The sequence below is a fragment of the Osmerus mordax genome, chromosome 7 (genome assembly GCF_038355195.1).
Source record: "Osmerus mordax isolate fOsmMor3 chromosome 7, fOsmMor3.pri, whole genome shotgun sequence".
In the NCBI taxonomy this organism is placed as follows: Eukaryota; Metazoa; Chordata; class Actinopteri; order Osmeriformes; family Osmeridae; genus Osmerus; species Osmerus mordax.
Window position 1 is genome coordinate 5,217,785 of NC_090056.1, and position 25,903 is coordinate 5,243,687.

The 25,903-nt window shown below is 44.3% G+C and overlaps 2 protein-coding genes across 5 annotated transcripts; both read right to left on the reverse strand.

Annotated features, from left to right (window-relative positions):
* Nucleotides 1-82: 82 nt before the first annotated feature.
* On the reverse strand, nucleotides 83-8,760 carry LOC136946351 (glutathione hydrolase 7-like). Of its 2 annotated transcripts, none has more exons than XM_067240663.1 (16): nucleotides 8,672-8,760; nucleotides 7,718-8,203; nucleotides 7,217-7,443; nucleotides 6,938-7,089; nucleotides 6,529-6,646; nucleotides 6,198-6,265; nucleotides 5,220-5,293; nucleotides 4,743-4,936; nucleotides 4,432-4,519; nucleotides 4,131-4,258; nucleotides 3,925-4,013; nucleotides 3,665-3,817; nucleotides 3,228-3,345; nucleotides 2,423-2,560; nucleotides 2,219-2,318; nucleotides 83-1,954 (listed from the first exon to the last, which is right to left on the reverse strand). In XM_067240663.1, the coding sequence occupies exons 2-16, from the start codon at nucleotides 7,935-7,937 to the stop codon at nucleotides 1,779-1,781; spliced, it is 2,043 nt and encodes a 680-aa protein (XP_067096764.1). In that variant the 5' UTR covers nucleotides 7,938-8,203; nucleotides 8,672-8,760; the 3' UTR covers nucleotides 83-1,778. The 2 variants fall into 2 exon arrangements, with proteins under 2 accessions (XP_067096764.1, XP_067096765.1); XM_067240664.1 differs by lacking the exon at nucleotides 8,672-8,760 and adding an exon at nucleotides 8,313-8,343.
* A 4,709-nt stretch (nucleotides 8,761-13,469) lies between these two features.
* Nucleotides 13,470-20,330, reverse strand: LOC136946123 (tumor protein p53-inducible nuclear protein 2). Of its 3 annotated transcripts, none has more exons than XM_067240346.1 (4): nucleotides 20,064-20,330; nucleotides 15,600-15,975; nucleotides 14,241-14,397; nucleotides 13,470-14,042 (listed from the first exon to the last, which is right to left on the reverse strand). In XM_067240346.1, exons 2-4 carry the CDS (start codon nucleotides 15,721-15,723, stop codon nucleotides 13,775-13,777), a joined length of 549 nt encoding a protein of 182 aa, XP_067096447.1. In that variant the 5' UTR covers nucleotides 15,724-15,975; nucleotides 20,064-20,330; the 3' UTR covers nucleotides 13,470-13,774. The 3 variants fall into 3 exon arrangements, with proteins under 3 accessions (XP_067096447.1, XP_067096446.1, XP_067096445.1); XM_067240345.1 differs by having other exon boundaries at nucleotides 20,060-20,330; XM_067240344.1 differs by lacking the exon at nucleotides 20,064-20,330 and having other exon boundaries at nucleotides 13,625-14,042; nucleotides 14,241-14,796; nucleotides 15,600-15,871.
* Nucleotides 20,331-25,903: the final 5,573 nt, after the last annotated feature.

The window sequence follows — 25,903 nt, forward strand, 5'->3', positions numbered from 1 at the left end:
ATTTTACCCTGTGTTTAGGATTGATTTCAGCTCCAATTCAGATATGACAAATATAACTAACCGTTGGAAAACAACATTGTGACCTTGCAGTGTTTTATTGATGACAACGACAAAAACATCATTTGAAGGAAGCACCTCCACAAAGCCGATTTAACATTACATCATGAAGGGAAGGTTATTTCTCTTTATTATAAATGGAAACTGTCCGTAAGACAGCAAGAACGTCACATGACACAAAAAGGTTAGGCCTATATAGAGCAACACTTAAAATGCAATAATCATTCAATACATTGAAGAAAATAGATGCTGCCATTATATAAATTCTGTATAAGTGTTATTTCAAGCAAAATCATTGCACAGTGCAAATGACAAAAGTATACAAACAAATCTTAAAAAAATAGACAAATCATCACACAAGCATAGTGCATTCAAAGCACATCAATCCTTAACTTCCTCACCACAGTACTAAAAAGAGAACCCTCTCTAAATCTTTCAAGCCTTTCAAAATTCACCAACTACTCCTAGCAATGCCCCGATTACCATAAATAACAATATTCAAATTAGTAGTTTTAACAATAAATAACATTCAATATTAAAGTGGTGACAAAGGACATTCGTGCGAGATTTCCACTCACTAACTGAGACGTGTACCTCATCCCGTTTCAGTGGAAGTGGCAAAAATGGCTTGGCAGCCGAGTGATTGTTCAGACATTTACAAGAATCAGACCCAAATAAATAACAGTCAACATACTACCGTGACAGTCATCAGGTGATCAAGACTAGCAAGGGGGGCCAATGTGTGGCCTGCCGCCCTGAAAAGGTAAGTAATATTTATGAATTCCAGAGGACTGTGTGCGTGGTTTCATTAATTAGCATTTGGCATGGATGCAAAAACAAAAGAGCTTTTAATAAAAGGAGCCAAGGTAACAGCCTTTGGGCGTGATCATACAATCTGTGTGTTTACAAAGATAAGCTGTGCTCCACTCCCACTGAAATTGTCACTCACTGGTACTGGCTCTTAATATTTGAGGTTGTGAAGAACATAAAAAGCGTTGAGCTGGTAGTATAGAGGAGGTGTTGTAGGGTTAGGGTCAAGCAGTAGGTTCGAGATGCTGTTACCCAGCTTTGGTGAGCTCCTCCTCAAGTCATGTGCATTTAAGTAGGAGTGTATGTGTATATTTGATGTTTTTTTGGTGCACAGATGTGTGTATAGACAGTAGACTGTGCCTAGTATAAAGACAAAGCAACACACCAAACAGCTTTCTACGCCCACTGACTGAGAGGAGAAGGGGTTGCAAGCTAGGAGAGGTGATCTGCCGTATCCCAACACCATCTCAATCCTCCATGACACATTTTCCCCCCACCTTCACCGTAACAAAATCCAATCCAGCTCTTTGTCCCGACCCTCGATCCCAACCTCAGCCATGACTCATTGCTCCTCCTCCCCCTGATATGACTGTGATGTCATTTTTACTTCACATTTGCCATGTATTGGTGGACTTTCAGCCCGTTTTGGACATCATACCTCCTCCACTACACAGTCCCCTCGTTTGTCCTCACACACTTGCAATTCCTCTCTTTGATTCTTTTTTTCACGTTTACAATACTAACCTGCCACTTGCATCCGTCAGTACCCTTTTTCAGATTCCCTGATATGTCTTCGTGCACCTCTGTGTAACCTTCTGCACCCCTTTTCCAAGATCTTCTCCCCCCCCCTTTTCCTCCATCAGAAATTGGGAGGAGGGAGGTTGGTGGGTGATGGGGGGATGGGGGGGGGGCTAGGGCATGTTCATGGACATGGTGAGTGCCGAGGCGTCTGCGCTGCGGGGGTCCTTCACCCCGATGATGAGGTCATTGGTCCTCCTGGTGCCCTCCACCAACGAGAGGACGTCCACCCGCTCCACCTCGTGACCCTTGGCCTGTAGAAGCTCCATGTCCTCCGCCAGGAACTCAGCTGGGGTGGGGGGGGGGGGGGGCAGAGAGAGAGAGGTAGGGAAGGTATAGGTGAGTGATGAGATGTGGCCAAGAAACAGGGGTAGAAAAGGTGTAGAGGTTAGAGTAGTTAGAGATGGCGGAGGAGAAGATTAAGGAAAGGGACACGGAATCTGAACCAGTTTAATGACCCCACAATGCAATTCACACTCATGCAGTCACACCGCATTCTGACGAGTCAAAACCTACAGAAAAGTAATCCCTAATACACAGCGGAGCTACTCACAGTCCACAAGGAGAGTGTCTGGCTCCAGCTGTGGGTGCAGTCTGCCGAACGCCAAACTGTCACTCAGGTTCTTTCGTGAAGACAGAACGTTCATCAACACCTGTTCCAAATCAGAAGAAGTTTAGGATGGTCGGTTTACTCAGAGTAAACCGATGAAATGACAATGAGTTTCGAGATGTGAAGCCACCGATCACCAGCTCATACCTGGGTGATGCCGCTGAGGGCTTTGTCTCCATTGGAGGAGCCGAGGGCCACGTAGGTGCCACACAGACCCAGGGCAGGCCTCACAACCGTGGGCACGAGGAAGGACAAGGGCCTCTTTCCTGGCTGGAGGGCATTACGCTGCACACAAACATGCACACGCACACACCACACAGACCGTGAGACCAGCTGAACTAGCATCGCAGTGAAAACGTGATGCTAGTTGAGGCTAGCAGGATAATTCAAATTACATTTACATTTAGTCATTTAGCAGACGCTCTTATCCAGAGCGACTTACAGTAAATACAGGGACATTCCCCTGAGGCAAGTAGGGTTGCCTTGCCCGAGGACACAACGTCAGTTGGGCATGACCGGGAATCGAACTGGCAACCTTCGGATTACTAGCCCGATTCCCTCACCGCTCAGCCACCTGACTCCCTTATAAATTACTCTTTTAGTCACATTAGGCAAACGTATTCCACATTAATAATTTACCAGGCACTCAAGAGCTAATGGTAACCAGGCCTGCAGGAAAAGATGGTGCTTTAAAAGCTTACATAACATGCAAATCAAAGTCATTACCAGTGTAAGCGAAAAACTGAAATGCAGGTATACACATTTTCTTTAGATTTTCTGATTCTTGGATATGTTTTATCGATTCCAGCCACTCCAAATCACAGAACAGAAATGGCATCCATTTAGCAACGTTAATGTGCACACTTCCTGGCTTCATATTCCTGAGGGATTTTGTATCAATAATATGACACGGTATGACACAGAGGCATCTAAGAGTTTCGTATGACAGTACCAGGTTGGGTGGCGACGTGCTCTGGGATTTATTGGGCCAGGAGAAGTCAAGAACTTGGCTGTTCAGGAGGATCCCAGAAGGAGTCACTATCCCACTACCAAACGGTCGATTCAGGGAGCTAGCGAAGGAGGTGCAAACAGTAAGACACAGATTGGTTATGATGGAATGCAGAGGCAACAGACACAAACGTAACTTTTCCTAACTAAAACCACACTTTTAGATCAATAATTGCAAATCATGATTACCATAACAGTACCATGTCTCTCTGTGGGTTAAAACCTTAGAGACAGTCACATGAAGCCCTCCTTCAGAAAATGCAATCAGCAAAGCAATGTACAGGATGGATTTGAACCATGAAAAGTTCTGATGGAAAAACAGCACTTGAATATGAGTTTTGAAACATCTTTGGTTGGAAGGTTGTGTCTCGCAGGGCACACCTCATGACAGACACGATTAAGTCGTCCGGGCCCATGACCATGACCTGACTGGCCACGGCCCCCTCCTCCAGGGCGTACGTGGGTGTGTAGTGTCCGGGGGGGTACGCTTGCGAGTCGTTTATCATCTGACGGAGGAGTGTGGCCTGGGACTTACTGGAACGCGACAAGAACAACAAAACATCAGGACAACAACAGGACAGGGCCTCTAGGTCAATGAACACGGCAGTACGAGGGCCTACTGAGACACAAACACAGCCTACCTCAGCATCTGGCTCACTATCTCTGAGACGGAGGAATCAAACATGGGGTCTCCTAGGCTACTAGCCAGAGCTAAAGAGATCTTCAGAGACTGGAGATAAAAAATAACATTGTTTAACGACGGCCCACGCCAGCCAGTAATTAAAAATATACATATATGTTTTTGTTTTTTTGAGAAAGTTGTCATTGGATGCCGTAACTGCAGTACCTCAGCAATCCAGTGGTGGGTGCTGTTCCTGGGTATCTGGCTGGTGATGTTGTAGCCTTCCAGGATATTCAGGGCTGTGATCAAAGCTGCACCTGCTTGGGGGGCCGGTGCTGCCATCACATGGTGCCCTACACATCAACATCCACAGTAAAAAAAGAAAGAAAAAAAAAGAAAAAGAAAAGAAAGACAAATGGATGAACCCCTTTGGTGTAGTTTAGCCCCTGGCTGCAAAGAGCTGCAGGGTGTGTACGTTCGAACTGAACACGAACACCACTGACGTCCATAGAAATGAAGAGCTTACCCTGGTAGATGATCTCTGCAGGCTGCTGCAACACTATGCTGTAGTTTCCAAAGTCTTCCTCGGAGAGTACGCCCCCTACTGCTCGCACCTGTTAGAAAAAGGAAATGAGGAGTTCCTTTGTTCTTGTGCTTCAACCTAGAATAAACTGGTTCTCTCCTGAGCAGGGTGGAGAGAGGGCCAACTGGTGCCTGAGTTTAGGAAATACTTTAAAAACTAAAAGAAAGCAGTAGAGAGTCTATCTGAGTTGCAATACAGTATTCATGACTTCTTATATAATGGAAGGTGATGAAGAGACAATTGTGCTTGCTTACTGCAGCGGCCATTTCCTGCGTCAGATTTCCACTGTAGAACTCTGACACCCCGTTGGCTGCCACCGCCTCCAAAATGGCCGCCAGGTCAAGCCGTCTGGTGAACAGGCCAGAGAGGGGAGGCTGGCCGTTGGAGAAAAAGAGATTCTGGAATGCCTTCGACATGTTCTGGTCCTTCACTTTAGACAGAGCTTCAGCTAGGGACATGACAGACAGTTACAGGTTAGGTCCTAAAAATACGATATTTCTCGCTTTATTTATAAGCATGGATAATACAATGCTACCACACTGTGGAATGAACTGCACCATCAGTTGTCTTTAACAGGAGAGTTTGGGATGTAGACTGATGTAACAAAACCAATATTGACACAACTACTTGAGTTGTCCATAAATGTGATCATGAGTCTTCAGCTTCAGCACACCCATATGACAAGGCGATAGTATTGCTTGGTTGAAAGTAAAACAATGTATCACGCTTACCTAGGTCATGTGTAACATTGAACCCATTTCTGGCCACATCTGCTGCCATAGTAACCACCTCTTTCCAATGCATTCTAAAGAATAAAAGAGGCACATAAGACGGTTTGTTTTGGAAATGCATAGCTTCTGCTGAACCAAACATATGAGTATTCATGAAGCAGGTCATTTCTATCTTTAGTGCTAACACATGCTTCTGGATCATTTACACAGACACCACTTAGTTCTTCAGTTGTCGACACTGATAAAAACCTTCGTTTGAATACTATAATGGCCTCTATGGGGGGCAACCCCCTTAACTCTTACAGCCCTAGCATCATTTAGCTAGATGTTCATCTGTGAATGCACATCATACACAGTGGATAACCATTTGCAGCCATTGTCTGAAACACCCTTCTCTTAACGACCATGTGACTGATAATTACAAGTCACTGGAGTAATTGTAGCTCAACGCTCAGTGGCACAGGAAACTCACTGAGCCTGTTAACGTGATAATAGGGTTACCAAACGTAGACCTCGCCGTTCGGATCACAGGAGAGGAGCCTTCTTTCTGGTTCGAGCTGACAGCTTAAACATAGCCTGTGGTTTCTGTGTTCACTCTGCAGACCACTGCTGGAAGTGCCTGTGTGGTATTCCAACCCTAACGTTTACTTTTAGTGACAGTCGTACTGTTATCTCTTCTCTTCCATCTCTTCTCTAACTAAGGGAGTCAGGTGGCTGAGCGCATAGGGAATCGGGATAGTAATCTGAAGGTTGCCAGTTCGATTCCTGGCCGTGTCAAATGACGTTGTGTCCTTGGGCAAGGCACTTCACCCTACTTGCCTCGGGGGAATGTCCCTGTACGTACTGTAAGTCGCTCTGGATAAGAGCGTCTGCTAAATGACTAAATGTAACTGCGATCTGTTCTACAAGGACTGGACTGGAAATCTCTACATAGACAGATATGGACCACATGTCGAAAGAAAGAAAGAAAGGGATTACCTTCCATAGAGCTGGTGTGCCTGGTGCATTCCACTGAGCATACCTGGAACTCCTACCAAAAGGCCAGGCTGGAACATGACAGCAGGAAGACATTGACATGTTACATAATGCCTCCCCAAATATGCAGCAGGATCACATGAGTAGAAAAGTCAAGATGAAGAATGGGTGTATTGTTGGGTTAACTGGTGCAGCCTGCACCCATCGGTCACTAGGACCAAGTGTTGTGATCAAAATATGATTGAGGTATGCTTTCAGTGATAAATGTGCTGCATTGCGGTGGAAGTGCATCCCACTCTACTGTGTAAATGGGCAAAATCGACGAGGAATCTACCTTGAGGTCAAGATTGGTCTGCAGCATGTCCTCCTGAATGGCAGATGGTGCCGTCTCACGGAAGTCAATCACCCTGCTTTCGTTCTTCCGGATATTGTGGACCAGCATCACGCCCCCTCTGTAGATAACAAACACACATCACTCTACCACCCTCTCTCAACCTTGAACGTGTTTTCTAGATGAATTCACCGAAAGCACTTGTCACCAAGCACAGTCACTCCATACATTGCAACTCTGTTCATGTTGGGTTGAAATGATAGTTTGAATGTGTGTTGATAGTCAACGCTTACAAAACTATAATTTACTAATCCCAACATACTCTACACAAGCAGGTGGGACTGAGCGTGTGTTGTGTGTGCAGTGTGTGTGTGTGTGTGTGTGTGTGTGTGTGTGTATAGATGCCACTCGCCCTCCGATGCCCGAGGTGTGCGGGTGCATGATGCCCAGGCAGAGGGCAGCGGCGATGGCAGCGTCCACACTGGAGCCATGCTTCTCCAGGGCCTGGAAGCCCAGAGACGTGCACTGGGCCACGTCCGTCACCACGGCACCCTGGTTAAATATCTGACAGAAAGGAAAATGGAGAGAGAGAGAGAGAGAGAAGAGAAAGGTGGGTAGAGGGAGGAAGGGAGGTGAGTGTGAAAGAAGAACCTATAGCATTTTATACACGCACGCACACACACACACCAACCTGTGGGTCCCCAAAGTAGATCTGCATGACGAGAGCCATGGTGACTCCAGTGGCGAAGGTGAGGCAGGCTGTGATGATGACGGTCAGGCCGTCTCTCTGACAGGCACAGTCCTCCGCTAGGGGGTCTCTAGTGGTCTCCCGAAGGGGCGTGATGTCATGGCTGGCCAGGTCAGATGCAGAGGAGGGAAGCCGCTGAAGGCGGGCAGATTTCAGGAACAGGTCTGGGTCTGGGACAGACAGTCAGTCTATTAGAGACTAGGTTGGAAATGATAGCACACCCACACACACGAAGTGTACATAATGCTATTGACTTTTGGGATTAGACAAAAGTCAGTATACATTGTATTGATGTTCCCATTGGCCACACTTGACAAGCACACACACACAGTAGTGACTACAATAGAGGTGTGTACACTGCATATCAACAACAAAGCACTTAATTCAAAATCAACACACCTTACTCAAACACGTTTTTAAATACAGCATGACGCCGTCATTTACCTGTGTCCTGTTCACTGAGAAAGTTGTCGTCATCTTTGCGTGACTTTAAAGTGTTCTCTCCGGAAAGCCCATCCTCCTCGGGAAGCCTGGGGAAGCTGGTGATGCTCATGTAGTCCACCGGTGAGTAGGCACTTCCTAATGTCGTCTCCTGGCTCGCATCTTTCTCTGCCACGGTTCCACTGGAATAGCCAGCCCCTGCGTCGTTGGCGGGGTTGTACATGGTCGCCAATTTTCCAAAGTCATACAATGAACGTTTTTAAGTATTGATCAAGAACGTAGACTCTATGGGCTACTGTCTATTGCCAGTCGATATGACTCTATTATTCCCAGGAATTTGTATATTTCAGTCTGGTCTGATCCTTTATAATGTGTTGTTACTGGTTAGAAGGTCTTGTAAAAAACACATGTTACTGCTCGGGGACATTGCTTCCCAGTTCCGTTTGCGTGATGTGGCATTTTGTATCTATTCCTAAGCCCTCAAAGTACCTGTGGATGAAGGGAGACACATTAAATAATCGTGTTGATTGCCTGGAGCATCATTCACATTCTTAATAAAACGAAATTCAGATACAAAACAGATACGAATTGACAATACCCTTAAATGTTGTTTGTGGCAATAGCAATTGGTTCCATTGTTGACATTAAAACACGCAGCTATATAATCTAGCTGTTGTTTTTAAAACAGGGGCCCCGTTGCTATTTGTATACAGTCCATCCTTTACCTGCCCTTGTCAATGCGCGTGGGACAAAATCCCAGCACGAATGAATATATAACACTACATAGATGCTAATGTATATCCTGTGATTTACAGGCGATGAGAGATGCGCACTCCAATCGCCACCGTCATTCCAGGCATAAATTGACGCATCGGGTTTTATTCTAGCATATGCCATGTTCAGACATATCTTATCAAATAAAAAACACACGGGCTTCTTGGTAACAACTAGACTTACCTTCTAGAATAAAGATACATCTGGCTTTAAAATAAAAATTGCCATAACGTTGCGGCTTCTCTCGCAACAGCAGTAGCCTACACGGTACAGATCTCTCAGATCAGTGACATCACAGGGGAATGTCACCGTCTTAAAGGTGCAGGTTGTTGCAGGTGCGTCTCCGTAAAATAAAATCGATTTGTCAAAATGTTTACAGGAATCGCATATGAAATGTGAAATAACACCATCGGTGACTGAACATGAAAAAAAAAAACTGCTGACTATTTAGACTTACATGCCCGCCTGCCTGTTTACTATGGGCCCGTTGCCGCTTTAATCGAAGGGGGTTGAAACTGAAAGAGTTGTTTAACAAGTTTTAGTAGGTTAGGGTAGCTTGGGCTCCTACTCCAATTTCAGGTTATTCAGTGTCACTGTGTGTGTGTGTGTGTGTGTGTGTCAGGGAGACAAAAAAAAAACCTTTCTTTGCATTTCAAGGACCTCTCTTTAGCAGGTCCTCAGTAAATCTTCACACTGTAGCGTTCTACAGTCATGATCCCCTGTATCCCCCACCCTTGTCACCCAAACCACCGAGAATCTGGTTTCCTTCAACAACCGAATCCAATAGGAGGAAGGGCTAATAAACTAGGAGTTGGTTGTTTTTTTATGTCTTAAGCGTGGTCTGATTTGGTTTGTATTGGTTTGATGGGCTGTCATTGCATCATTTAAAGGTGGATAATGAATTGTTGCCAATATAATAAAACCCGTTGAGGAGTTATTCATAGAGACACCCTTCATTGTTACACAAATTTCAGGATGAACCTGGAATTTTAGACTACACCCGTACTTTGTATGTACATACATAATGTTCGGTTAAATATAACCTAAACTGTTCTTCATTGGACAGTCTGTCCCCCCACTCCCAAACACATTGAAATGACAAGACGGGATTCAGGTGTCAACCTGAGTATTTATTGTTGTTATTCTTTTTTTTTTTTGTATGTCTGGTACCTGCGTTTTGCGGAATGGATGCTTTGTAAACCCACCCGTTGGTTTTGCATAGGTTTCACTGTGAAAGGACCAGGTCCAGGGATGGAAAATTCAGAACATCACAAAAACCATGCAGAACTAGTGAAAGGCACAATCACCATAGATATCAGATACACCAAACTTTTTATATGTCTATATGGTTTTTATTTTTATAGGGGAGGTGTGTTACTCATTCAGATGTTATAGGGGGAGGGACCCCATTTTGTTTTGAAGCTGCCATCATTTCAGAGCACAAAGCAGTATAGAAAAATGCTTCCCAGACAAGAAACCACCTTCCTTTTTAAAACATGATACAAGGTGTGTGACTGTACTAGTAACTATATGGGAAAATACAAGCATATATTCTCTAGTTTTTGTTGTTGTTGTCGATACATTTAATTTCCGACTTAATAGAATCAGCCTCCTCCTCCACCCCCCTCCCGGACTCACACCTCTCATGACACACACATAAACCAAGGGGCCCTGCCCTCATCCACTGGATGGTTGCCATCCTTGATCCACACCTTTTATGATTCACCCACTGCACACTTACTACACAAAACCGCAGAGATAACATTTGGGCGAGAGGTGTGACAGAGAGAAAAATTAAATATGGAAACAGGCTTGTAGTGGTGGATCTGTGAGGAGGGTGTCCAAGCGCACGTGTGTTCTCACAAACACACAACGTAATCTCACACACAAACACACAATGTGAGCTCACACACAAACACACACCCCTGCGGTCTCTCGTTTACGCCTTTTTCCGACAGAAGACCTCAGAGGCACAACTGGTTTACCTTATTCCCAAAGGTAAGGATGCATGGAGACCACTGTGTGTGTTTATGTGTGTGTATGTACTGTGTATGTGTGTGTGTATGCCTGTGTGTGTGCTAAGTGTGCTGTAATTAAGAAGATTGACATATTCCTTTAGCCAAAACAGCAACAGAAAAATATGAATAATCATACCTTTATATGTTTAGATTGATAGATTCTGAATAAAACAAAAATAATTAACAATAGTTGGCAGAACTGCAAAATCTATGATTTGTCACGTGAGGGGTGAGAAAACAATCAGCTGAAAGAACAAACAATAATTCAGTATATTATATGACGGAAATAATAAAAACACAGGACCTCCACACTCCAACTGTACCCATCTCCCAAAAACATCGACAGGTCATTCCACTGTTAGTACATCCTCAAAACTACTGACGTGCGCCCCCTCTATCCTGTATTCCACACGTTATGCCTCTAGAGGGCAGCATCCACCCAAACATACCAAACCAAACGAGGGCTCAATCGTGCATGAGAAACAGGGTGCATCTCAGTTTCAATCAAGGACAGGAACTGGGGGAAGGGTAACTTTCAGACAACTAATAGACCCCCTTGGTTTTCTATTGAAACTTGAGGTGAGGCAGAGAAAGGATTCTTATCGATTAGGCTGACAATGCTCTTACATTAAATGGCATGGAGCACCACAAACTGCGTTCTAATATTTACAAGAAAGATATTTGACCATTATTCATATGTAACTTTTTTTTTTTAGCTTTTATGTGTCAACACACAACCTTCCACACACAGACTTTCTATAACGATTGAAAGGAAAAAAAAACGACAAACATCCCAAATGAAAAAAGATAAACATTGCACGGCACACAGCTAAAACTTAGACTCACGAAAATGTATGACAGTGCAAACTTACATCCATGTCTCAAATAATTTACAAACTTTAGTATATATTCATATACACTTCAGCACCATAGTTACTATAATAGTTGAATACATGTCAGTGAGCTGGATCTTTAGGTGGAGGACACTGTTAGGGCTGGATGTGAGAGAGATAGGGAGAGAGAGAGAGAGAGAGAGAGAGAGAGAGAGAGAGAGAGAGAGAGAGAGAGAGAGAGAGAGAGAGAGAGAGAGAGAGAGAGAGAGAGAGAGAGAGAGAGAGAGAGAGAGAGAGAGAGAGAGAGAGAGGCGGAGAGACAGAGAGGAGAGAGGGGGACGGGAACAGACAGAGAGGAGAGAGGGAGGAGAGAGGGAGAGAAAGAACTACAATAGAGGGAAAGAGAGTGCTAGAAAGAAAGATTGATAGGGTAGAGAGGAACAGTAGGCAAGTACAGGGTAGAACAAAACAGGCAAGGACAGATTGTTCTTTTTGTCCTTTAGCAAGTCCTTTAAATACTTTAAAAGCAGGACCAGAAATGTGTGTGTGTGTGACTTTTTGTGTGTGTGCCTGTGTGTGTGGGTGCGTGCCTGTGTGTGTGTTTTCGACTGTGTGTGACTGTGTGTGTGTGGGGCTGTGTGTGTGACCAAGAGACCCTCAGTGTCTCCATTATTGCCCTTTTATCAGTTCATGATGAAGGATTTGACGGAAAGACGTTTATGTTAACTGTCTCCACTGTCTCTCTGGGTATCAGTGTGATGGTTAATGACTTAGTCACAGAACACAGATCGTATCATCCAAATAATGAATGTGTGCTGGGCAAATTGTTCTTCTCATCTTTTTGAGGGGTCTTCAATGTGCCGTGTGTATTTAACAGTGACAGTTTTGTTAAGATTGTTGGCTACTCAAGCTTCTTCCTCATGACTTTCAGGAACAGGCTTTTTCAAATGGCGACAGGAAGCAAAAATAGTGTTTTCAGAAGGAACAATGATGAAAAAAACCCGGAACAAAACAAAATAAAGTGTCCATCGAAACCACCCTGCATCTACTTTTACCTGTCATACCCCTGCAACCTACAGGCAAGCCATGGTCCCTTTAAATGAGTTCAGAAAGTTAATATACACAATTTTTTTCTTTCTTCACAATATACAAATGTAACCCATACCAAACAGGCAGTTTAATTACATTAAAGTAATTAGCCTAAGAATGCTATAAGAATGCTGTTGTTGTGTCTTGGGCAAACTATACTTTTATGCAACATGTTCAGCCGTTTCTAAAGACCACAATGACACAATGATGTTTCGCTTAGCGGCACATCCCTAATTAAGGTGATTATGTACTGCTCTACACGGACAGTGTCAGTGTATGTCGGTGTTTGCCAACTACTTGTGTTCATGGCAAATAAGATAAGGCCACCACACAGCGCTTCATTATGGAGGGCAATGCTGACATGGAAACCATTTGCAAACTGGAAAACCTGACCTTAGGCTGCACAGAGAGCTACTACACCTATCTAGAAACTCTTTCTATACCCTAGCATCTTATCTTAAGTAAAAAGGATTTGTTTACTTTTTTTTTTGTTCCTCTTTAGTTTGTTTTGCACATCACACCATCATCTCACCTTAGTCTACCTGCTTTCACCCTTCAGAGTGAGAGGAGGGAGAATTACCTGGGGTGTTTTGTGAACAGGATTTATTTCTGCCTTTCTTTCCATCTCTCTCTCTCTCTCTCTCTCTCTCTCTCTCTCTCTCTCTCTCTCTCTCTGTCTCTCTCTCTCTCTCCACTATGTCTGTCTCTCTCTTTCTCACTGTACAGAGAATGGACTGAAAGGCAGGCCACTCATTAGAGACTCAAAGGTCTGTCTTCCTCCTCACACTATTATTCTTATAGTTATTAGACATATAATTAAACCAACGATTAACTGAAACAAAACCTAGGAACTTGAAAGACAATAGTTTAGAAAATAGGTTTCTCTGGAGGACCATACTGGAGCCTTGCAGTGTCACAAATAGTCACTGCATGTTTCCTCTAAAAGGATGATTCAAGAAAAGCCTGTTCTGAAAAGCCTGAGAAGAATGTGAGGGTGAAAAAACTATTTGTGAGGCTATGAGCTAAAATTGAGACCAAATTCAATAAGTGTTTTTATTTTAATTTTTTTAGGGAAATAAATTGATGGGATTGTGTAGCATGCTTCTATTAAGCAAGTATATCTAAATAACATGTTGTTACCTTTATACAATGTCTTAATTAAGTTTAAGAGTTTTGGCAGAATGGGAGCCATAATAAGTACATTCAAATGTTTCTTTTTAAGAGGGTGTTACTCTATGTATACATGTATATGTATGTGTTAACATGTACATATGTGTGTTACTGGGTTGGGGTCTGTGTCTATACTAATATTCAGAGTAAACATCAGCCGCTACAGACATGAAGGCTCAGTGGCAGAAATTGCGCTGGCTGGGCTGGTGCAGGAAGGTGTTTCTGGCGTGTGCCGCGTGGCGAGGGCCCTGCTCCTTGGTACGATTTTGCCGCTGAATGCGGTTGCGGCCCAGGTGGCGCCTCTCAGTGCGGGCTTTGCCCCTCTGGACCCGGGCCACCTGGGTGACTTTGGCCAGGGAGCCGGCCTGGGCAGCCAGTCCACGGGTCACCCTGGTGGGCATGGAGCCTCGGGTGGCAGGGGCGGCTGCTGGCTCAGCAACACGACTGTGGAGGAAGATGGAGGTTGAGGACAAAGAGAGTTGAAAAGGATTAGTCACCGTGAGCAGTCATAGAAGCTTCTGGTATAGAATGGAATGGTATAGAATTCAGGAAGCAAAAGCACTGGGTGGATGCGTAGGAATATTTTATGAGACAGACAAAGAAGTCAGCTAAAAGGAAACATCTAGAAGGTGTCCTCCTCACCTCACACTTCCTGCCAGGCTGGAGATGCTCTCCTCCCCCACCATGGACAGGTTGCCATTGGAGACCATGGACATGTTCCCAGTGGACACGTAGACAGACATGCTGGGGTGTTCTATGAGAAGGTCTTCCATAGGGCTGGTCTCTGCCGTGGCTCCTTCTGCAGTGAAACAGGGGGGAGGGGTGACAAACCAGCTCTCGTCCATGCAGCCTCTCTCTGACCCAGCCCCACTGCTACCCACACTGCGCCCACACTCACTCCCAGAACCAGGGGACACAGATGGGCTGAAAGGGGTGGAGAGTCTGGCCCGTCTGGAAAAGGTGACGGGTGTAGCCACACCTGAGGCTAACAGGCTAGCGGTTGGGCAGCACAAGGACTCAGAGGTTTGTGCCCGAGGTTTGTGTGTTCTGCGACGTTTTTGAGGTGGGGGAGGGACGGGGTCGAGGGAGTCAGTCCTTGAAGACGTGTCTGATTGATCTAATTGGTTGTTTTGAGGGAGCGATTGTGCTCTCAATGGCACCTCACTTCCACCTTCTACCATCACGCAATCAGCTTCCTCTGATTATACGGAAGGGGTGGGACAAGACAGGGTTTGGCCAATTAAAATAGGATTAGGATAAGGAACCAGTATGGCGAGGGAGGTAGAATTAATTTTATCATGCAGGTTGGAAGGTAGGGTGTATTTTATCAGGGACCATTATAATAGAAGCACATACATACACACACACATACCAGTGTTGGGAATGTGAGGGTATTTAAATAAAATTGAAAGGGGTGGGGGGGTAAGGAAACAACACAAAACATAGAAAATAGGAATAATATCATTAGTTATTTTGGAACTTTGAACCTTGTGTTCATGTCAGCTACTGGTTTGTAGTTATATAATGACTGCTTGGCACTGTCCTCTGGCTTTTAAGGGGGGGGGTCGGGGGAGGGGGGCCAGCAAGGCAGTGAATTGAACGGTAGGGGGTGTGTTCATTGGTCATCAGATGGCATCTCCAGTTACAGATTGCCTACGCTAAATGTCAATCTAGCTACCTGTCACCTGCCTACTATGCCCACCCTCTCCAATAAGATCCTCCACCTCACTCCTCCATCCCACACCAACCAACTATAAGCCCCACCCCTTAACATTTATCCCACACCAAGCACAAAAATATGTAACATAAAATATGTATGTCACTATTGACATGAAAGCAACACTAAACACATTTCTTTAGGTGCCTGGTCATATTGACATTTTACTTTGACTTAATCAAGTCAGATTCCCACAGAAGCGACCCTCCCGTATCTCTATTCTGACACAAAAACAACCCTTCCTAATTGTCAACCACCTCCACCCTTCCAGGAGGAGGACTCACCAGGAAGGTTTACCAGCATCCACCCCTCTTCATCAGCCTCCGTCACGCAGGGGTTGGGCCCCTTCAGCTCGGCGGCAACCTCCTCCACCTCCCCAAAGAACAGGCTGCTCAGACGTTGGAACATTGCTCCACCTTAGGTCAACGGCCGCGGGTGTGAGGGTCGGCTGTAGAAGGGTTCGGTCCTGTGTGTGGTCGTCTTCCTCCAAAGGAAAAGCTAGCTGCCTTTTGAATGGATTTAGTTGTGTTTGCTTATTACTTTAGCACGGTGTTTCGCAGACTCATTCACTTTCAGCCCTTTTTTGCTGGATGGCGTTGGTTGACTTGGGGGCTCCCGTAGTGCAAATGTAAGGTTTTACTTGGTTTTCACAGCAAAGGCCTGGAGGGAGAAAAAGACAGATGGCAGCATTGGTCAGTTTACAGAGAAACACGTCCAGATCTTTAGCCATCACGACCTCACAATCCACAGCATGGTTTAGTCTTATGACTTTTTGGTGCCACTAGTGAGGGAAAATAAATCTTTTTCATTCCTTCATGGTGAATTTGTACATTTAGATGGATAATTCGAACATTGGTCAAGGTGTAAAGGAGCAGGGCAGTACGGTGCTACATCGGGTTTTGAAAAACAACCGAAAATGATCTAGAGTCAGGAGGAATGAACCGTTTCTTGTAATTAACGTAAAATAGACTTCTTCTTTTTTCTTTCTTTTTTTAATGTGTGTATGTGGAAGCAATATCTATGAACCAATAGATAATAAGTATATAGTGTTTGCAACTCTGACAAGGTAATGCCATAAAAAGGTCCATTTAACATGTCTATTTGTTTTTGAAAGCTGATAACATTGTTATACCTATATAAGATTAGTCGGGAGATGATTTAGGGACCTCCATCATGGTATTTGGTCATTACAGGTCAGTGAAGGAAAACGTTTCCAGTACTTTCATCAACCATGTTCATTGGTCAACTGAAAAATCTCATTTCTACCCTCAAATAACACCACCTTTAATCTATAAATGGCTCTCTCAACGGAGCAAGTGCATAAACAAATACTAGTTGGCTAATGAATAGATGGGGCCCTGCTAGAGAAATCCATGATTCCACTATAGCCCTCGAACAAGGGAAAGGAAAGAAGGAAAGGAAGCCATTTAATACACTAATGAGGAGCTAGCAAGACATTTTTCTGATGAGTAAGTAACAACGCTTTAACACCTTCCCCCCTTTTCGGGAATGAACACTACCCAGAACAGCAGCCAGGAAACAAAGACTCTGGACAGATGGACAAGCGAGAGGGAGGGATGGAGAGAGGGGGCACATGTAACGTCGAAGCAAGTCACATCGCTCAGGAAACACACACTTTGAAAAGTAGCGTGTCAAAACAAAACCGGGGACTGCTATCAATTCTCCTACTGTGTTTTTAAAAGGCTAGAGAGTGTAGGCTTCACTGGACACCGAGGGGAAGTAAAAGTCTCTGAGCCATTAAGGAGTATGTGAAACCAGTCTTAAGTGTATGATGTGTAAACTTTTAACTGGGACATCGGGGATAAAAGGAGAGAGAGTCAGACAGAGAGTCAGACAGGCAGACATAAAGACACATCAGGGTTTTTATAACTGACATAGTTCACAGCAGTAAAGAAATTGCTCAGTGTCAATGTTTCTGAAATTATTTTTTACAACAAGCCAAGTTCAGTTTGTGGGCCTTTTGTGTCCCTCAGTCACACAATTGGAGTCTAGAGGCGAAAAAGATAGTTTAAAGGTACAATAGGTAAGAGGAAAAAAAAGAAAGGTTTTGTCCCCTATCAACATGTTGTGTAAGCTAACAAGGCCCTCTGAGAGTCGTTTAGCTAAACAGACAATTCAGTGCTAGAGGTAGGTCAACTTCACATTTTTGGAGCGGCTCACTACTATTGGGCGGATTATGTTCAAACAATCTTGTTCCAGCCAATCGCCTTTGGGGAGGCAGGCTTTTCTCCTTGGCTTCATTTGTGAAACATCTGTCAATCAAGCTCAAGCTGGAGGAAAGCACGGAAGTTCAGACAATAATTGGTGGGCGCTGTTTCTCATATTTGAATTCATTTTATAATTTGACCTAGTGCAGCTTTAAGATGGGGATAGGTTATGCATGAACGCATGGATGGAAGGTGACACTTGAACGGTACCCATGGTGACGCCGACACCAAGGTCACAATAACAGAGAGAACATGGTAAGGACACACACTCATACACACTCACTAAGTCTGAAACCAGAGAGGTCATTCATGCTGTGTTTCAGTTTCCCTGAGAACATCTCTCCGATCCCCTATCCATCAACATCAGTCTTTGTCAGAGAGCATATTTTGAAGGGGCGCGTGTGTATGCGTATAAGCCTGTGCCTCTGTGTAACTGTGCATCCGAGTCTTGCAACCATCATTTCTGAGAACAAACACATAAACACTTGAGCTTGCCTTTTAGGCCGGCAAACAAAGGTTTTCTTCAGTTCAATGAAAACCTAGGTTTATGACTGATTATCTAGACTGACATGTGCTTTCAAAGAACGTCAGATAAAGCTCTGTGGTGGATGGATGAAATTGTCAGAGAGATAGTGAAGAACCACCCTAGATGCTGAGAAGAGCCCAGTAATAATTAGGCCCTTGCCTTGGCAGGGAGAATGCTATCATGCATTCCTTAAGGGTCAGACACCAAGTCATAAGACTGTCGCAAACAGTGAGTCTACCAAACAAATCAAGCTCAAATGTGAGCTGTGAAGGGTCTGAAGAAGGTGGACAGGATGTACACACATACAGACACACACACACACGCACACACACATATACGGCTCTGGGGAAAAAATAAGAGCACCTTTTTCTTTCCTTTTTAAAAGAAAAACTTGAGAAGGACAATTTTGAGTGAGGAACAGAAGGGTAAAGTATACAGTAGATACATATTTAGCCTAATCCCCCACTACCCCTCCCCCTTAACCACCAGCACCAACCCATTCAAAGAAGAAAAAGAAGAAGAAAGAAATCGGAAATGTCTCATCATTCAGTCAATCCAGATTCAATAAAGCAATGTCTATTGAAAATATTCTGGCCCATTTGTGAAACAGGATTAGGTCAAACATAACATATTTTGGCCAGTATTAGAATTACATGTTGCTTTAACGAATGGATGCAATAATACGTGGCCTGTGACACATCTTATCATCATTCTACAGCAACAACAATAGTCTATTCTTACATTAAAATGGCATAGGCCACAGAGAAATATCTAGAGGAGATTGAGATCCTGTGTAAACATAGTCAAACAAGTGTTTGACTTAAACTAATTGGTGTTGACAAAGACTCCAGTATGTAATGTGCACACTGGTAAGTATGGTACATCAAAAAGGCCTACTGATAGTCCAACTATGAAAGATATTCTCCAGTCACTTATTGCAGGTTTGAATAAGCTATTTTAAAATGGGCGGCGCACAGACAGATGGGAGGAGATTCGCAAATAAAAACAAGACTGGATGACGAAGGACTCTAACGTCACTGATGCTTATCGGTCCACCCTACTGGACTAAATAGGAAAAAAGGAAAGGAACAGGAGAGCGAAAAATAGATTCTTTGAAATATACATATCTTTCAACCTCTGAACGCATCTCCTTTGGTATTTAATACAACATTGGCTGCATATTCTCAATGGTTTAGTTTTCAGTTAGGCTGTTTAAACAGCTAGATGTCGATGGAAAACCCTACTACTGTACAACGAAGGAGATAAGCCATGTTTACATTTGTGATGAATCCTGAAGCTATTTCCAAATTTTACACGACACATTGCATTGATACAGGGGAGCAATAGGACCCGGAACACGTCCTTGTCAATAGCGGTCATGTTCAACATGAATTATCCTTCTAAGCTGCGAGTCCTTTTGACAGCGCTAACTACGGATATCTGAAGGGTCAACCAATGACAGATTGGCTCAACAGTAGTAGACCAAAGCGAAGGAACCCATTTGTTATACAACTGTAATTATGCTTAATACGACGTTGATAGGACAGAGATGAATGTGACCAAATTTGTCTTGAAACGCAGAAAAAGCGTAGTAGCATTTACAAGCAACATAGCCTTTGTTGCTGTCAACAGGATGCTTTTTTATATTTATAAATAGGCCAAGATTAACCGAAACCCATTCATTGGTACAGAACTAAATCATTTCATGACCTATAAACCGATGTCCAGGTGCTCTATCGACTATATTTTGCAGAATACATAGTTTACCGTAGCAGACACAATTTTTGCAAACAATCATGTCTTAATATGAACTGTTCAGTTTTTGATGGATTCTAAATATGAATCATCAATCTGATTAGCATTTTTGTAATGCAGATCTGAGGTATGCACCATCGGCAAGGATGTCGCTTGATACCCACTGACATCACAATTTTAGGCTACTGAAATTAAAACAACAAGTATCGAAATAATATGAAATATAACAGCTTACCTGCCTTTGCAAAATAATTCAAGTTGTAAACGAGCACACAGTAGAAACGACAACAATTCTTAAAGCATAGCTTTAGGTAGCCTTTAGTGAGGTAGTTAAAACACCATAATACAAAATAAAAGGCTTTCTTCTTAGAAGAAGGGCTTCGTGTAAAACCTGAATTTACACCGATGTCAAGATAATAACATCTGCAGATTTTTTCCCTACTCTTGGTCTATTTTTTTCCCCTGCAGTTTTTTTCCCTCTGTTATTGCTGCCTCCAGCTGATCCGCGGATCAGAATGTAAAACGTACAAAACAGCTGATTGTGAGATCACAACACTCCCAGTGACGCCCATTTCCCGCCCACTCAAGCCAAGGGCCAATCAGAATATTACACAAGAGCCAAGCTGGACCTTCTTGGTAACAGGGTGGGGGTTGGGTTAACTGAGCTGTCATCCTGGATGTCTGCATGGAGACGTTGAAGGTGCATAGAATCTGGTCTGAGGTCAGTTTAGCGTTCGCCAGATAAACGGGTGTGGTAGGGGTTGCAACTGATCTTGAGTGCGTTCTTATCCAAAATGACTCAACCTGTATTTGAAAGGCAGAGAGCAATAAACCTTCATGACAGCTGCATGTTGAAAGACTGTCACTAATTACTGATGAGTATTTGCCGATAAAGAGACAATGTACAAAATGAAAAGACCTCTTATATAACCAACCTTCCCTGTACATAAAGTAAAAATCCCAGTGGCATTTGACAATATTAAAGAATCCAATAAGACATTTAAGCATCTAATGATGCATGCAAACAACAGTATTGTATGATGCTGGGAAGGTGATCTTATTCAAATGTTAAAGAATTATTATTATTCAAATGTTAAAGCACTTAGACATCAGTAGTGGTAGATGACATTTAGCCAATAAAGATATTTGCAAACAGGATAAATAATTTGGAGTTGGTTTATTGGTCAATTCAAACCATGAACAAGTTGCTTGTTCAGTACAGTGCTCCATTGATAGGAGGACTGTCCCTTTAAATGTAATTTGTAGAAAGTCTACTTCTACCCTCCCCCTCACCATTTCCCTCTCGCTTCACTGGGAGGGGCTGCAAATGCCACTCGACATGAGCCAGCCTATCAGATGGGCCTGAGTGTGAATGCAGCATTTGAGCAGCCAATAGGCTGCAGTGGTTTAGAAAGCCTTTGGATGGATCAGGAGGACTTTCAACTCAGTGGTCCCAGCAGTAATGTCGCCCACAGCCCTCCCCTGTTCTAGCCCACTCCTCTTCGGTTATGCAAGCTGGCGACCGTGGCCTGTGACTGAGGGTTTGTGATGTGTGCGTGTGTGCGCGTGTGTGCGTGTGTGCGCGTGTGTGTGTGCGTTTTGTATTTGATGTTATGTATCAGGAACTCTCTGTGACATCTTACATTATGAATAGGCCAAAGGTCATGAGACATCCAGTTGACCTCCCAGTATCTCTTCCCAAACATTACCAAGGAACAATAAGACAATAGACTGAATACCCAGTCCAGTAGTAGCTGAGCTGATGGTAGCAATCAGGATGATGCTGGGTTATAACATAAAGGAACCTGTCTAGCTTTCCAGTCAAAGACAGTCCCAGACAGGACCTAACAGTCATAAATTCCTCTAAAGAGTCTAGGTATGTTTGTGTGTGTAAGCCCAGACCACACCTAAACATACAAGTTGTGTGTTGTTAGGTTGGAACCTGTACAAACAAATTATTAATCTGCCTCTGGCAGTCTTTGTTGTTACCTCATCAGGGAGAGACGACAGGACATTCCGGCCAAGTGACTACCCCAGCGCAATCTGAGCACCCAGGGCAAGATGATAAGGCTTTAGCCTATTCAGTTACTAGGTGCTAGGTAACACAGAAACTCTCTCTCTCTCTTTCTCTCTCTCCCTGTCTCTTTCTTTCTTTTCTCTCTCTCTCTCTCTCTCTCTCTCTCTCTCTCTCTCTCTCTCTCTCTCTCTCTCTCTCTCTCTCTCTCTCTCTTCTCTATCTTTCTTTCTTTCTCTCTCTCTCTCTCTCTCTCTCTCTCTCTCTCTCTCTCTCTCTCTCTCTCTCTCTCTCTCTCTCTCTCTCTTTCTCTTTCCCTCTCTGACCCTCCTGTGACATCCTGATCCACACGCAACCGTGGTAACGCAATCAATACAACAGTGCTGCTTGAGTATTCCTTCAAAGCTTTTCTTTTTCTTTTAAAAGCTACTTGTCATTTTAACAGAACTGTGACCATGTGACCAAAGTGTTTTTGTGTGGTTTGGATTCATGAAGGTCCTCTGCTCTCTAGATTGATCATTTCAGATCAGTGGAAGATCAGTGCTTTTGCAGATAGCGTACAGATTCCTACAGTTCTCCCAGCATGCATCTGGGACAAGTTAGAGAACTAGGTGAGAGGTCAGAGAGCTCTGTGTGTTCTATTGTGATTGTGTTTGTGTGTGTGTGTGTGTGTTTGTGTGTGTAAAGAAGGCACAGCTGATCGTTGTGTCACGCCTGGACTTGCCCTGACTGACCTAAGGTACACGTGAGGACGGCTTGTATACAAAGTGTACAGAATGTGTGTGTGTGCGTGTGTGGTGTGTCTGGTATTTGGAGTCATGACCTAGGTGTATTATTGGACAGGTCTACTGAGACTTTTCTTGAAGTTCTACCGAAAAACCAAAACATCGACAAATTAAAATACTAAAAAATACAACAAATCTAAAGAATACTCAGAACACCATCCACGGAATGTAGGAATACAGCTTCTTTAACCTAATTTGTCCTTTCAGACTGAAGCTATAAGAAGGTGTTTCAGCCTCATGTATATTCAAGCCTGCTTCGATGTCAAATGTAAACAAAACAAAACCTCACACAGCTGTTGCTAAGACAGCTAGCAGGCTGAATCATCCTTGTAACAACAGACCCGAGCAGAGCTTATGAAACAGTCCCATCCTGTGGAGTTAGATGACAGCGTTAAGGAGTGGGAGGAGCGTTCACGGTAGCATTGCACCATTTGTTACTAAGTTTGCATTGGTGAGCAGGACTGTCCTGTATTTAAAAAAGGGTTATGGAGTAGAGTTTGCAGTTAATGCATGCCAGTGACTGTAATTTTATTGCACTTCTTAAAAGTAGAACATATATTTTTAACGGAATGATATGATTAATGTGTTAGTGTGTTTCAGCGTGTTTATGTTTTGGTCCTGTTCCTGTTCCTGTTCCTGGTCCTGGTCTTGGTCTTGGTCTAGAACGGCAGACGCATTCTGCTCCACATTCTCAGTCCAACAAGTAAACTAGCAGCATTCAAGGAACTCAAGGACCTGAGGGGCTGGTCTTGTATCAGGAAGCACTGCGAGGGTACACACTTCAAGATCAGTAATACAGGGAGGAGAAGAGAGGTGGGAGGGAGAGGGGGGAGACACAAGGGAAGTCTCTCCCTCATTCAATCAGAGTCTTCAATGGCTGGCCAACGTTTATATGAACTGTAACTTATGGTTAGTATAGTAGTAGTACAGAAAAGAACGCTTCCCATTCGTTACCCTTGGAAGTGGCTTTGCTTCTCAGCTTGAAGTGTGTTGGTCACTTAAGTCGTCTCAAATCCTGTTGAGAAAGGCCAAAGGGGATCAGTGGTGGTCAGTCGGTTCACACTGACAGCTTGGTCGGCATGGACTACAGGTCCAGTTTTAACCTAGCCTGGTCCGAACCAGACTCTCGTACATTTAATTTGTACTGAGAGTCTGGGATCGCTCCATTGACAAGCGTTAACGTCCTTGAAGGCAGGTACTCTGTTGAAGTTTAAAACTATTGGACTGCCCAGAGCCTCTCTGGATCTGCCATAACCAATCGCTAGCGTTCGCCTTAGCCAACTCCTTCACTATTAACGGAGCTATCTGGAAAATCAAACTTTTCCCCAACCCCTTGGGGAGGAGAGCCACAACATCATGGCCACCAACAAAACTCTGCAAAGATTGTTCTTGCTCCGGCTTTAACTTTTGGATATTCGGCAGCGTTGCCACAGTGGACCAAATAGCTTCGCTCGCATCTTTCTCCGCCGCCATTACTGAACTACAACTCAAACTAGCGCACGACATCAACCTCATCGTTCTCAGCCACTCCCTCTGTTCACTGATTGGACCTACAAAAAGTTGATTTGAAAAATCCGACTAATATGCCGAAATCCCAGACCTAGAACAGAAGCAAAATGAAAATTGATCGGAAGTACGTAGGAGGGCAGAGCCAGGCTAGTTTTAACCATCATGTCCTCAGAACTTGAACTCTCCTTATGTTCCCACTACAGGCCCATTGAGCCTCTGACCCCCCCCCCCCCTGCTGTCTTTCTGTGTGTCTCCTCCCTCTTGTCCTTCCCTAACCTCTTGTCCTTTCCTCCTACCCTTTCTCCTCTTTTTCCTCCTCATCTCTCGTCTCTCATCTCCTCCTCTTCCTCCTCCATCTTTCTTTCCCACTCTCCCCCCTTGCCTCCACGCCCTCTAGACCTCTCTTCCCCCCTCTCCCTCTCACGCTTTCCTCACAGACCCAATTTCGACCTCCTTCCTCGCTTTATCTCGCCTTTTTCTCCCCTTTCGCTTTACCCCCCGTCGTCAGAATGTGCTAGCCCATGATAAGGGCTCCAGCAGCCCTAGATAGGTCGGTCTGTAGGCCCTGGCTTTCAGTATCATCTCCTCCCAGCCTGGCTTGACACATATGACCAGGCTAATGACCTGCCTACTGCATCGCACTGGGGCCCAGTCAAAAGAAAAATGCACGCTCACACATATTCAAGTCGGATGCAGTTCCTCATTTTATAAATAACTTTTCCTGGATTATCTCGCTCAGGCTTTGTCCCATATAAATTCAGCTGTTTCCTGTGTGTCCAGACAGCGCCGATGAGGCTGGCTTTCTGATGCACGGTCTGAATAAACGCTGCAATCCATCTGCCTCCGACCACTAAACAAATCCTCCTGCCCTAACTCAACCGTGACATGTATATCAAAGGTTGCTTTGACATCTCCACTACAACAAGGCAGGTCTGTAAAGGCAGCCAGGCACAGGCCTAGGAGGAAGTCAAAATGACCATTTAGCAGCAGGTGGATTCCACTGGAGAGAGGGAGAAAGAGAGAGAGAGAGAGAGAGAGAGAGAGAGAGAGAGAGAGAGAGAGAGAGATGGAAATGGAAGTGACATGGACGCAAAAAGAATGGTTGGGTTGGGGGCAGCTCTCTCTCCCATTTCCCCTTCCCCCCCTTCAACCTTTATAAAGTCTTTCCCTACAAGGCTAACACAAACAGAGCTGGACATGGTGTCCTTGGCAGGGCCTGCCTGGAGAGCACGGCTAGGGGACTGGCCGTGATAGCGAGGGGCAACAAGCAGGAGACATTCATGATAAGAAAGGTTTGCCTCCCGCTCCCAGTGTGTCACTTCACACATAAAACACATCTGAACACATATTCGTATGTGCTCCAGGACCTACAGTTCATTCCCATTCGAAATGGTGTTGCCCTTTACCCTAGCCTTAACCTTAACCCCTAATGTAAATCGAACCCAAACCCTAAACCTAAAGTCCTCTGTAAATAGCGCTTGATGTTGCGAGGACCAGGAAATGGACCAACGTTTCTTGAGTTGACCATACTTTTGGGGTTTTGGTTCTCACAAGAACAGCAAAACCTGTACACCAACACGCACACACTCACATCCACACACTGTCTCTTTTCCTCTATTCCTTTAGCATGTTCCTTTTTGACTATCACATCTTTCCTTCTGTCCCTTGCTACTCTGCTTTCCTCTCCCCCTCTCCATCCAGCCCCTCTCTGATGTGTGGGAAGATGATCTCTCTATCAGCTGTGGCTCCTCACAGTGACCCACAACACGGC

Bases quoted from the DNA above. Each gene is read 5' to 3' on its own strand.
- LOC136946351 (XM_067240663.1), bottom strand. From the start codon at position 7,937: ATGTACAACCCCGCCAACGACGCAGGGGCTGGCTATTCCAGTGGAACC. The intron at 7,444-7,717 runs GTAAATGACGGC...TGTCTGTCCCAG, and splicing joins TCTCAGTGAACAGGACACAG to ACCCAGACCTGTTCCTGAAA. The intron at 7,090-7,216 runs GTTGGTGTGTGT...CCTTTCTGTCAG, and splicing joins TCTACTTTGGGGACCCACAG to ATATTTAACCAGGGTGCCGT.
- LOC136946123 (XM_067240344.1), bottom strand. From the start codon at position 15,723: ATGTTCCAACGTCTGAGCAGCCTGTTCTTTGGGGAGGTGGAGGAGGTT. The intron at 14,797-15,599 runs GTGAGTCCTCCT...CCGTATAATCAG, and splicing joins GATGCTGGTAAACCTTCCTG to AGGAAGCTGATTGCGTGATG. The intron at 14,043-14,240 runs GTGAGGAGGACA...CTTCCTCCACAG, and splicing joins AGCCTGGCAGGAAGTGTGAG to TCGTGTTGCTGAGCCAGCAG.